The 12,854-nt window shown below is 42.3% G+C and overlaps 1 protein-coding gene across 2 annotated transcripts in view; it reads left to right on the top strand.

The window, feature by feature from the left end:
* Nucleotides 1-12,854, top strand: part of NEK6 (NIMA related kinase 6) — a 98,149-nt gene that overhangs the window by 37,471 nt on the left and 47,824 nt on the right. For both annotated transcript variants that reach the window (XM_083597393.1, XM_083597392.1), the window contains exons 3-4: nucleotides 11,230-11,370; nucleotides 12,187-12,249. In XM_083597393.1, the coding sequence (XP_083453519.1) occupies nucleotides 11,230-11,370; nucleotides 12,187-12,249 (204 nt within the window). The remainder of the gene's footprint in view (nucleotides 1-11,229; nucleotides 11,371-12,186; nucleotides 12,250-12,854) is intronic.

Here is a 12,854-nt window from a genome sequence, read left to right on the forward strand (position 1 = left end):
GTTTAAAATCCCTGTCCAGACACAAAAGGGCTAGTCCCTGCCAGCATACCTGCCTCACAGGATTGCTATGATGGACTACTGCCAGGCGCTCTACATGGGGCTACCTTTGAATGTGACTCAGAAATTACAACAACAAACCTCGGTTCCCGAATGAATGCCTCCATTATCGTACATTTTGGCTCCCTAATGTTGAAAACCCAGGAGTAAATGCTCCGGTTTTCAAGTGTTTTTCGGAACCTGAACATCCAAAGCGGCTTCCGCTTGAGTGCAAGAAGCTATTGCAACCAATGGGAAGTTGCGCCTCGGTTGTCAAACGTTTTGGAAGTAGAACAGTCTTCCAGAACGGATTACGTTTGACAACTGAGGTTTGACTGTAATCCAAAATGCAGCTGCCAGACTCATGACTGGGAGTGGCTGCCAAGACCATATAACACCAGTCCTGAAGGACCTAGATCGGCTCCCAGTACGGTTCTGAGCACAATACAAAGTGTTGGTGCTGACCTTTAAAGCCCTAAATGGCCTCGGCCCAGTAGACCTGAAGGAGCGTCTCCACCCCCATTGTTTAGCCCGGACATTGGGGTCTAGTGCCGAGGGCCTTCTGGCGGTTCCGTCCCTGCAAGTAGTGAAGTTACAGGGCACCAGGCAGAGGGCCTTCTCGGTAGTGGTGGCCGCCTTGTGGAACGCCCTCTCATCTCATCAGATGTCAAGGAAATAAACAACTATCTGACTTTTAGAAGACATCTGAAGGCAGCCCTGTACAGGGATGTCTTTAATGTTTGAGGGTTTTTTTGTGTTCTAATATTTTGTTGGAAGCTGCCTGGAATGATGATGTTGTAATAAATGTTCAATCTCTCTTTCTATGGCCATGTCACATTTCTTAAGTGTAGTATTTCATATTTTGTATAGTCATGCATATTAAAGAGGTCTACTGTGAAGAAGCAGTGCTAGCTTTCCTTGTTCATTGGGTTGCTGTTGCCCATCAATACTGCAGAATTATGAATCCGGCAAGGCTTTTCCTGGAAAAGCAGTAACATTTGGATTGTGAGTCCTGCCATTCATTGCTGAGCTAATTCATTAAGAGAGCAAAAGCGAAGTACAACAATGAGATCTAGAAAAAAACAATGAATTGCTTGTGAACACATGGTGCTCAGTGCTGCGTTGAAATAGCCTGTGTGGAACGCTTTCCCCCTCCCCTACTGCAGTAATTTGTCATATTAAGTCATTTAATAGTAATTGATCTCCTTGAATTAGCCAAGTTACATTTTAAGCAATTAGGGTTAATTACAGTCTCATTTGGCAGGATGGAGCCCATGTAATTATTCCATGAACAAGATTAGGAAGTGTTCTTACGCAGCAGATACATTCATGGCTTCTTAGAGCACATGTTGGAATTTCTAATGACATAGTTAAATGTAATTAGTGGCTAATACTGTCTTCTCCTGTGGGCCTGACAGGATGCATCATTGTCAGAAGTGGTCATTTTTAAGTGCATTTTTGGCCACTTCCAGCCTCTGTTAAAGTTGTGTCTATACTCTTGGACTCAAGACTGGAGATGGAGGAGGGAGACCAGTGAAGATGATTAAGGGTTTGGAAGCTAGTCCTGCAGAGAGGCTTAAAGAACTGGAACTGCAAGAGAAAAGACTGAAGGTGGGGATGATGTGGTAGCAGCTCTTGAGTCTTTTGGAGGCTATTATTAAAGAGGATAATGTATTGATCAGAGCTCCTGTTTAAGGTATTGAGAAGCCGCTTTCAATTGGATTTTAAGAAACATACTTGGCTATACTAAGAATTAGGCAATGGAGCGGATAATCTCTGGAATCTGTGGAATTGCCTTCCATGGATGTTTGACGGACAGTGTCTGATGAGCTCTTTTTTCCCTTTCAGTTTTTCAGTGAATTTTCTTACTTATTTCTGATCTTGTTCTAGATTTACTGAGCTTCTTGAATACATTTTTGTTCGTATTGATTGCAGTAGTTTACTGCTACATTATTAAATGTGGATCGATTTGTGATTTGATAAAGCTTAACAGATTTTGGCAGACTGGGTTTCTGACAGTTTGTTTTTGTATTGTTGACTATAATCCTAATACTTTATATTGTAGACATTAAGAGTGAAATGACAGCTATTATTGTTAACTGAATCACTACACATTATTGAATTGACGTTAACAGGAGCTGATTTTTATTTTTTTTAGAGAAGATTGTTGATTGAGAAAATGGAGTTGGTCTGATTGATGTGTCAGGTATTTTGTGTCATTTGTCTCAATGGGCAGTAAGGAGAGAAGATACCAGAAATAATTGTCCCATTTTTTCTCCTGGAATAATAATAACCATAACAATAAAACAATAACAATAATAATTTTATTATTATTTATACCCTACCCATCTGGCTGGATTGCCCCAGCTACTCTGGATGGCTCCCAGCACATATAAAAACATAATAAAATATTAAACATGAAAAACTTCTCAATACAGGGCTGCCTTCAGGTGTCTTCTAAATGTTGTGTAGTTCTGTATTTCCTTGACATCCGATTGAAGGGTGTTCCAGAGGGAGGAAATAAGAGTCATTTTAGCAAACTAGCTCAAGATGTATAAGAATATATCAATTATGCAATCATTGTTGTACTTCAAAATGTGATTGTCTTGGTAGACATTAAAATATTTTAGCACCACTCAGATCACAAAATGGAATTAAGTTATTTTAAAAGATTGTCCTTTTGGGGAGACTGTGGAGAGAACTCTTCAAAAAACAAATAGGGTTATTTTATACTCAGCAGAGAGAAAATGTCTTAGGAATAGCCTTCATAAGTATGGGGTTCCTGAAAAGTCAGATGATAATCCTTTTAAATGGCACCACTGTTTATCAGAACAGTTACATAGCCAGAAGCATGGGATGTCTTCCTTATCAGAGGGTATTTTGGTCTCCCAATGACTGGTTTAGGTCAGTGCCAGGATTAGGTCATCTGTTTTTCATCTTCTGTCCATGTTTTGATTAGATCTTATGACTGGTGATTAAGGATCTTTTACTGTAAAATTTTAGCAAAATGTTTAATCAGTGTAGGATAAAACTATTATCTAACCTTCCTCCAGAGATAGAGTATCCCCACCCTGGGACTGCACACTGAACAGTGCACTAGAACTAAACAAACTATGACCAAGTATGGCTATTTGAAATTATTGGACTTGCTTACTTTTGTGTTTGTATCTTGATTGCATTTGTACTGGATTTCATCTATAACATTCTGATAGGCTGTAGAACAATAACTTTCTTAAAGTCAAAATTCATAACAACAACAAAAAGGATGGGTGAGTTTTGAGAATGCCTAAGGCAACCTGCTCCAACCTGGTCCCTCTGGATGTTTTTGGATTGCAACCCCCATCCGCCCCAACCAGCAGAGCCAGGGGGGCAGGGTAGTGAGAGTTGAAGTCCAATATTATCTAGAGGGTACGAGGTTGGGGAAGGCTGGTTTAGAGAATTCAGGTACTATACAGTCGTACCTTGGTTCTCAAACTTAATCCGTTCCAGAAGTCCGTTCCAAAACCAAAACATTCCAAAACCAAGGTGCGCTTTCCCATAGAAAGTAATGCAAAACGGATTAATCCGTTCCAGGCTGTTGAAAAACTACCCCTAAAATGCTTCTCCCCACCACCCCAATCAGCACGATCTTTCGATCTCTCTCTCTCTCTCTCTCTCTCTCTCTCTCTCTCTCTCAAAACGGAAGTACAACACTAAAAATGGAAGCTTAGGACACGTTGAACTTAAAAATATATATATTGAGAAATGGAACGCTCACTTCCGGCTTTGCGACGTTCAGGTTCTAAGTTGTTCATGAACTAGGCTGTTTGAGAACCAAGGTACCACTGGACGTAACTTTTGTGATCCATTGCAACTCTGGTTTTTGTTCTGAAAGGCAAAACATGCCTTTCACATTAACTGTCACATTGTCCACCAAACATACATCACAAGCACATAGACTTCTTGCGTTCTAAATGATTATGCAAAAGTGGGAGCAGTAGTTGTTTTGTGGGCTTTCATATACAGAGTTGGGGAACCACTTTTGGGAAAGGGAATAAAGTTGCAACATTGACAGATAAATTGGTTACGTGCCACAATTTGCTGCATACACAGTCCCGGAAGACTTGAAGAGGTGGTTTAGAATCATCCCTTGCTGCTCGTCTGCAGTATTTATATTTAGTGTTATAGTTAACCTTTTCCTTATGACTCACAATAGAACTTTCTATTTAGAAGTTTTCTAATTAGAGTAAGTGAATATATAACTAGAATTGCTGCCAGTTTGTTGTCAGACCCACTTCATTGGTGTGGGTTGGAATGGAGAGAATTTTCTTAGCTAAAGGTGGCAATAACTCAAAATTCGTTGGCATTTCTAATGGGGGAAATGTTTAAAATCTGCATTCTATTATTCTTGCTGCCTACTAATTTGGTTTGATACTTTTATCAAGCCATTTCTTAGTGCTTGAAGCTAATGCAACAAATTAATTTTAGTTAGTGTTGCCTTAAGTGAGACTTAAATAAAAATGGCTCCTGAAATAATAATAATAGTAATAATAGAAGAAGAAGAAGAAGAGTTTGGATTTGATATCCCGCCTTTCACTCCCCTTCGGGAGTCTCAAAGCGGCTGACATTCTCCTTTCCCTTCCTCCCCCACAACAAACACTCTGTGAGGTGAGTGGGGCTGAGAGACCTCAAAGAAGTGTGACTGGCCCAAGGTCACCCAGCAGCTGCATGTGGAGGAGCGGAGACGCGAACCCGGTTCCCCAGATTACGAGACTACCGCTCTTAACCACTACACCACACTGGCTCTTTACCTAATAATAGGTAAAGGTAAAGGGACCCCTGACCATTAGGTCCAGTCGTGGCCGACTCTGGGGTTGTGGCGCTTATCTCGCTTTACTGGCTGAGGGAGCCGGCGTCCAGCTTCCAGGTCATGTGGCCAGCATGACTAAGCCGCTTCTGGCGAACCAGAGCAGTGCACGGAAACGCCGTTAACCTTCCTGCCAGAGCGGTCCCGATTTATCTACTTGCACTTTGACGTGCTTTCGAACGGCTAGGTTGGCAGGAGCAGGGACCGAGCAACGGGAGCTCACCCCGTCGCGGGGATTCGAACCGCCGACCTTCTGATCAGCAAGTCCTAGGCTCTGTGGTTTAACCCACAGTGCCACCTGTGTCCCTAGTAGTAATAGTAGTAGTAGTAGTAGTAATAATAAGTAGTTTATACCCCATCTACCTGGCTGGGTTTCCCCAGCGACTTTGGGCAGCTCCCAACAGAATATTAAAAACACGATAAAACATCAATGGAACTCCACAGCTTGGTTTTCTGTTTCACAGTGTTCATGTTAACTTAAGACGTTGTGGGTTCCTTTGTTCAGTTTTGATACATGTGGAACTGTCTTATTCCAGGACAGGTGATATGCCCATCTCTCTACTCTGACTGGCAGCAGTCCTCCAGGGTCTTCAGCCGAGAAGAGCGTTTTCTTTTCCCCCTTTTTTATAATTTTTACAACAACAAAACATCACATTAAAAAAAAAAAACATACCGTATTTTTCGCCCTATAGGATGCACTTTTCCCCTCCAAAAATGAAGGGGAAATGTGTGTGCGTCCTAAGGGGCAAATGCAGGCTTTCGCTGAAGCTTGGAGAGCGAGGGGGGTCGGTGCGCACCAACCCCTCTCGCTCTCCAGCCTTCAGGAAGCAATCCGCTAGCCGTGGAAGACACAGCTCTCCCACGACTAGCGGAGAGCTTGCCGGCACCCAGAAGCTTGGGGCGTGCTGAATCCCCTGACTTCACCCTCGCCTCAGTTCCCTTGTTCTATGTTGTTCATGCATGTCCATAAATTCTTTACCTCATTTTACTTTCCAATTTTATACCTTATCTATAATATTACAAGCATTTTTTGAAATAATCCTGCTAATGTATTAACTTGTATGCATTGCTTTTGTATATATGCAATAAACATTCCCCATTCCTTTTTAAATTTATTGTCCTCTTGGTTTCTAATTCTCCCGGTTAATTTAGCCATTTCCGCGTATTCCATTAACTTAGTTTGCCAGTCTTCTTTAGTGGGGACTTCCTCTTCTTTCCAGCGTTGTGCTAATAATATCCAAGCGGCCGTTGTTGCATACATAAACAAAGTCTTGTATTTTTTCGGTATGTCCAGTCCTGTGATACCTAATAAAAATGCTTCTGGTTTTTTAACGAATGTTATTTTGAACATTTTTTTCAATTCATTATATATCATTTCCCTTTTTTAAAATAACCTTACATTGCCACCACATGTGGTAAAAAGTGCCCTCCGCTGCTTTACATATCCAACACTTATTATCTTTTGTTTTATACATTTTTGCTAATTTAACCAGAATTAGGTACCATCTGTATAATATTTTCATATAATTCTATTTAAGTAAAACACAGGCCGTAAATTTCATGTCATTCTTCCATAGTCTTTCCCAATCTATCATTTGAATCCAATGAATTTGATTTTGAGAAGAGTGTTTTCAGTCTTCTTTGCAGATTTTTTTTAGCTGGAGATGCCATGGATTAAACCTAGAAACCTTTGCAGGCAAGGCATGTATTCTGCCAGAATTTGCAGTGTTAATGTGTGTTTATATCTGCTTGTTCTCATATCTATTTGTGTGCTCTCTCTTGTGGAGCAACTGGACTGTCCCTGAGGAGGTTTAATGGTATGATACTTGCTCTATTCATGCTTCCCAATCAGTTGAGAAATATTGTTGCGTTCATGGATAGCAGCTGTGGCTTTATTTTGTGCAATTGCATTTTTTATTTTTTTAGCTGCAGACCTCATGGTGTGAGCAAAGTTGTTGAGTAGACAACACTCATGGTGCCCAATAAATGCTTTCTGTCCATACACTTTTCTCCAAGATGAAATGCATTGCAATATTCAGTGTGGTAACACCATGCTACATCATGGCTTCACCAATTCCCATGCGGCGTCAGTGCAGATGGTGTAGGCTGGAAGCATGTTATGAGGCTGACAAGGCAGGTCAGGTGCACCTTACAGATGCCTTTAATTGGCTCTGTACTGTGGTGTGTTCTGCTCAGGCAGACATTCAGCCTCTTGCCTTAGTTTTAAAAATAGGTATTTCCGCCTTCCCAGTACTGGCACATAAACATATACCACAGTGACACAATGAAGTATTTTTGCCAACTTTCAATTGTGTACCAACATACAGTTTCCGTATTATTAAGCTGCCCATCTGACTGGTTGCCCCAGCCACTCTGGGCGGCTCCCAACAGGATACTAAAAACACAATAAAACATCAAACATTAAAAACTTCCCGATACAGGGCTGCCTTCAGATGTCTCCTATTAGTTGTATGGTTCTTTATTTCCTGGGCATCTGATGGGAGAGTGTTCCACAGGGAGAGCGCCACTGCTGCCAAGAAGGCCAACTGCCTGGTTCCCTGTAACTCACTCCTCGCAGTGAGGGAACTACCAGAAGGCTCTTGGATCTGGGCCTCCATGTCTGGACTGGACAACAGGTAGAGACATTCCTTCAGGTATACTGAGCCGAGGCTGTTTAGGGCAGAGGTTGGCAACCTAAGGCCCTTGGGTCGGTTCCAGCCCATGAGCTTCCTGGAACCGGCCCACGGCTGTTCCGTGGATCAGCGTGGAGATTCCGTGTGTTTTTTTCAGCACTATTTTTTTTCTCACCGTGGGGACCAACTTCTGGGTTGGAAGAGCACTGGTAATCGCATGCGCACGTGTGCTCCCTTGTCCCGGAAGTGTGCTGGAAATAGCTTGAGCGCACGCACGGGCATGCACGCTCTGGCCCACTGAGAGGTCTGCCGGGGAGTGGACCAGACCAGCCTCAAAAAACGTTGCCAACCCCTGGTTTAGGGCGTTAAAGGTCCACATCAACACTTTGAATTATGCTCAGAAATGTCCTGGGAGCCAACGTAGATCCTTTAGGACTGGTGTTACATGGTTTCAGCGGCCACTCCCAGTCACCAGTCTGGCTGCCGCATTCTGGATTAGTTGTAGTTTCTGGGTCACCTTCAAAGGTAGCTCCATGTAGAGCGCATGGCAGTAGTCTAAGCAAGAGATAACCAGAGCATGCACCACTTCAGCAAGACAGTCTGCGGTCAGGAAGGGTCTCAGCCACGTAGCAGATGGAGCTGGTAGACAGCTGCCCTGGACACAGAAATGACCTGTGCCTTCATGGATGACTCCCAGGCTGCACATCTGGTCCTTCAGGGGCACAGTTACCCCGTTCAGGACCAGGAGTCCCCCACCCCCACTGCCCACCCCCGTCCCCCAGAAACAGTATTTCTGTCTTGTCGGGATTCAACCTCAATTTGTTAACCTCCATGCATCTTCCAGCTGCATCCAGACACTCACACAGGACCTTCACCACCGTCACTAGTTCCAGTGTAAATGAGGGGTAGAGCTGGGTATCATCTTCATATTGGTGAACACCCTTTTATTTTTATCAGACTTTAGAGTAACTGATATTGGATCAAATTTATGGTGAATTTGGAACTAAATAAATGATGCATTGGGACCTTGTGAAATATTCAGGGAGGTTCAACTTCATAGAAGAAAGGGGGGAAAGCATTTGGGGGGGAATCCCTTCACCATGGGGGTAGCCAGGATTTTTGTTGGGGGGGCAGGACTTTGTTGAGGGGACAGGAATTTTGTTAGGGGGGCAGAACCGATGTGATTGGTCAGTTAGTTAAGTATCTCTATGTTTTACTTGATATAGGGGGGCAGCTGCCCTTAACTCCTGCATGGGTTGATGGTAGGAGGGCAGAAAGACTTGGGCTCAGAGACCATTGTGCCAAAGGGTGAGCTTCCTCCAAGCCCCCTTTTCTCTCCCGCCACCTCTGATAGCTTCAGAGACAGAGAGGAGAGGTCTGTCTTCTTTGGCCCACTGGTGGCTTCCAGTGGAGAGTGGAGTTACAGCTCTTTATGTCAGCTGAGGTGTGCTCAGCCAAAACAAGTTACTGCCTCTCATCCCTACACGGTGCCTTCTATCTGCTGTTAGGTATCCTTTTTTTGGCTGCAGGAGAAAATTTAGAAGAGCAGCCCATGCCTGTAGACGGTTTGGATGACAAGCAGTGGGTTGATTTTGTGGCCTAGCATTTCTCTTTCTTTTTACCACTCCCACCCCCCATTTAGACTGTAAGCGTGTCTGCTGTGGACACAATATTTTACTAATAACTGTCTAAACATGGCGGGAAAATGGCCTGCTCTAATAAATACGGAAGTTTTGGCATGTTTTGGTCTGACCTGGATATGCTCCTTTTGTTCATGCTATAATTTTACATCCTCTCTTTGGCTCCATTGCTTTAATTAGGTCTGATAGGTTGTGATAGCAAATGCAAATCTAGGTCATTGCATATGTAAATGTGCAGCTGTAGCCTTGGCGGATGCCAGAGTCTATCAGCTGAGGTGTCCGGTCGTTTCCCAGCATTAATGGGGCTTGGTGAGCCGACTTCTGTGGCTGAGCCATATTGCAAGGAGTGAGAACTTGTCTGCAGGAAAGTATGCTGCTCTGCTCCCGTGTTTTGTTGTTTTTTCAGGTGCAGAAGGCAGCAGAGAACTGCTCTTGGCATTCCTTTAATGTACTGATGTGCATGAGAATGTTATCATTACTTATTGCATATTTCAAGCCTTTTATGCATAATTATGATACCTTGTTGCATCCTCTGTTTACTGGACTATATATTGGAGTGGGTGGTGGGGTTGTGTGATGATAGAATTGCATAGTGCATATAAAGTTCAAGCCAGTAAAGTTCTGTGTAGAAGTTACTGCTCCTCATGTTTGTCGTCAAAAAAAGCTGTGATGTTTTGAGCTTCATCTGACATACCAGATTCTGGCTTAGCTACACGGGATGTAGTTATCCCTACTACTGTTCCGGCTTCTAAGCCTGCACCCAGCTTTGAAAGCACAGTTCAGAATCATTGAGCTTTGCAGGACCTTTCCATCTCTGCAGTAGTTCCTATTGTCCAGTTACTGATTCATGCCAGCGCCGGAATCTCAGGCATCCTTCCTGAAGCCCGCACAACGGTTGAGGCAAGGGCTTTCCAAAACAGTATTGAATGCTGATTGGTTCAGTAAATTCTGCTAAAAATGGTGCATCTTGTGAAGTGGAATGTGGATCTTGTATCTCCTACTATACTGTAAAAATGTTACCAAGCCATTGTACCGTTTGCTTTGGGGAAACCCTTGTTTTCATAGCAGGAAACACCATGACAAAGTTGGTGCCATTTACAGTTAAAAGCTCTCAACTCCAAAATCCCTCAGGATATTGAATAGTGAAGGATCTGAATACATTTGAGAGGATGTGGGGCAGTTGTTTTTTCAGGGGGTGGTTTAAAGTAGACATTAGTAAATCATAAGTTTTGTACAGCAGTACAGAGTTCAGTCACTCTGTTTCTTACAGCTTCTGACTAGTTCTTAATCTCTGTTTTTCATATGTTTTTCATATGTTGTTGCTTTGCTGTTTTCATTCTTATTTATCATTTTGCTTGTTTTTATTGTTTTACTTTTTTTAAAAAAAAGTCCTTTGTAAATTGCTCTAGGAGCCATTTTTGGAACTGAAAAGCAAGGTTAACAACAACATTTCCTGACTTACAGCTAAATAAATAAATAAATAAATAAATAGCCACTGAAAGATTCTGTGGAGGCAACGTTTGAAACTGTCTTGGTTGGTAGGTTGATCCACCTAGCTCTGGGGTAGCCAAAGTGGTTCCCTCCAGGTATTGGACTCCCACTCCTATCAGTCCCAGTGAGCATGGCCAATGGTTAGGGAGTTGTAATCCAGCAACTTCTGGAGGGAGCTATATTTGATCTAACCCAGCACTGTATGCTCTAGCTTCCAGCTCTCCCTGGTCTCATACACAAGTCTTTCCAGAGTCTCCTTCCAGTGATCCCTTTTACATAGTGGTACCATAGAGTTGACCTGAAACCCTGTTTGCAGAATGCTTTACCATTTGTCTATTGTCCCTCCCAGAAATAATGCCACAAACCACTCTTACAAGCATATAGCACTATAGCTCACCTTTATAGGCATCTATCTTCCTTTCACTGGTCAGCCTGATATAGGTGGCTCTGAAATACTTTTGCTGGGAGAGGTTTGATCTAGTGGAAGAGCCTGCTTCAGTTGCCTTCTGATTTAGTATAGCATTATGGTAGTAGGAATATATGTTTTCATTTAACCCACTATCCTCTTTTTCTCCTCAAACAGAGGCATCTGACATCATACCCTTATCGCTGCACCTTAGCAGACTTTCAGATAGAGAAGAAAATTGGACGAGGACAATTCAGTGAAGTCTACAAGGCTACTTGCCTTCTGGACAGAAAACCAGTGGCATTAAAGAAAGTACAGGTGAGCATCGGAATACCCAAGTAAGATTGGATGAATGTGCCTCTTGGTGGCACAAATGGGCTAGTCGTGAACCTCTTTGCTTCTTGGAACTGTTTTTACCTGTGGATGGATCAGACAGCAGCTACTTATAGATATCCATTTGTGGAGTTGGCCATGAACCAGAAGCCTCCCCTTGTTTGTTGTATAAAATGTTACAATCTTTAATATTTTTGACTCCCTTCTACCATATGCTGTAGGCTGGATTTTGATTTTACATGGGCCTATTTGGGGTATCTCTTTAGTATACCCAAGCTACTCTCATATAAAATAGTGAATAGCCCTCTGATTATTAGGATGAATATCTAAGCCTCTTTGCTTTTAATTAGTGCAGAGGAATATGCAAAAGAAGGCAATTTATTTTATCAATAGAAAAGGAGAGTCTAATTGTGTAACCCAAAAAGTCTTAGATCATTATTTGTACTCATTTCCCTGGCACTTTTCAGCGTATTCTTAAGATACACATTTATCTATACAGTATAATTTAATTACTTTGGTTTGTGTGGTTTGTTTGCTTGTTTGTGTTTATTAAGGTCAACAAATTGATGAGAAAACAACAAACTTAATAATACTTTATCCAGTTGTATGCTGGTGCTATAGTTTCTGCTTTGTTTGCAGGTCTTTTTCATTCTTAAGAACCCCAAGAAACTAGGGAGCTGCAGAAAGGTCATGGTTGCCCAGGAGATAAGATAATTTAGGGATGATCTAGAATCTTAAACATGTGGGAACATCCATATTTTTTGCTTGACTTTCAACATGTAACTCTCTTTCCTTTTGAAGATATTTGAAATGATGGATGCCAAGGCTAGACAAGATTGCATTAAAGAAATAGACCTTTTGAAGGTAAGAATTTCTCCAGACCTTTGATGATTATCTGGGAATGGAAAAGATTATTGTTTTTTGGTGTAACTTGAGAAAAGCGGCGTGTGGTTAGAGGCCCTTGAAGCAATCTATGATCTCCCACTATTGTACTTAACTCCTCCTTTTTTGGATGGTGTGTGTGTGTGTGTGTGTGTGTGTGTTGCAGAATGGCAATAGAGAGTTATCTTTAAGATTTGTATGCTTTTGACGGAGGGAGCATAATCTTTTTCTTTTGTACTGAAATGATCCCCTTTCTGTGTCAGTGTAGAGTTGAGGAGATGTGCTTCTTCCATACTTTTCTTTCCTTGGAAGTAGGCATGAGACTCTATTCTGGCTCTAAACCAGTATTTGGACTCCATGCAGCTTCATTGCTAGATTAGCCATAAGATGAGATTACATCAGAGCTGTTCTGTGTGAGCTGGTAAACGTATAGTGAGGAAAGAGCAAAGAATGCCAAACCAAACAAAGTGAAGATAATCAGTAATGCCTTTGGGTGTTGTAGCGCTCTATACAAAATAAGGCTTGAGTGAAGGTGGAGGGGAAGAGTCTCCCATATGGTACTAGATATATTCAGAACATTATGTCCA

The sequence above is a fragment of the Podarcis filfolensis genome (assembly GCF_964270895.1).
Source record: "Podarcis filfolensis genome assembly, chromosome: Z".
NCBI classification, from domain to species: domain Eukaryota; kingdom Metazoa; phylum Chordata; class Lepidosauria; order Squamata; family Lacertidae; genus Podarcis; species Podarcis filfolensis.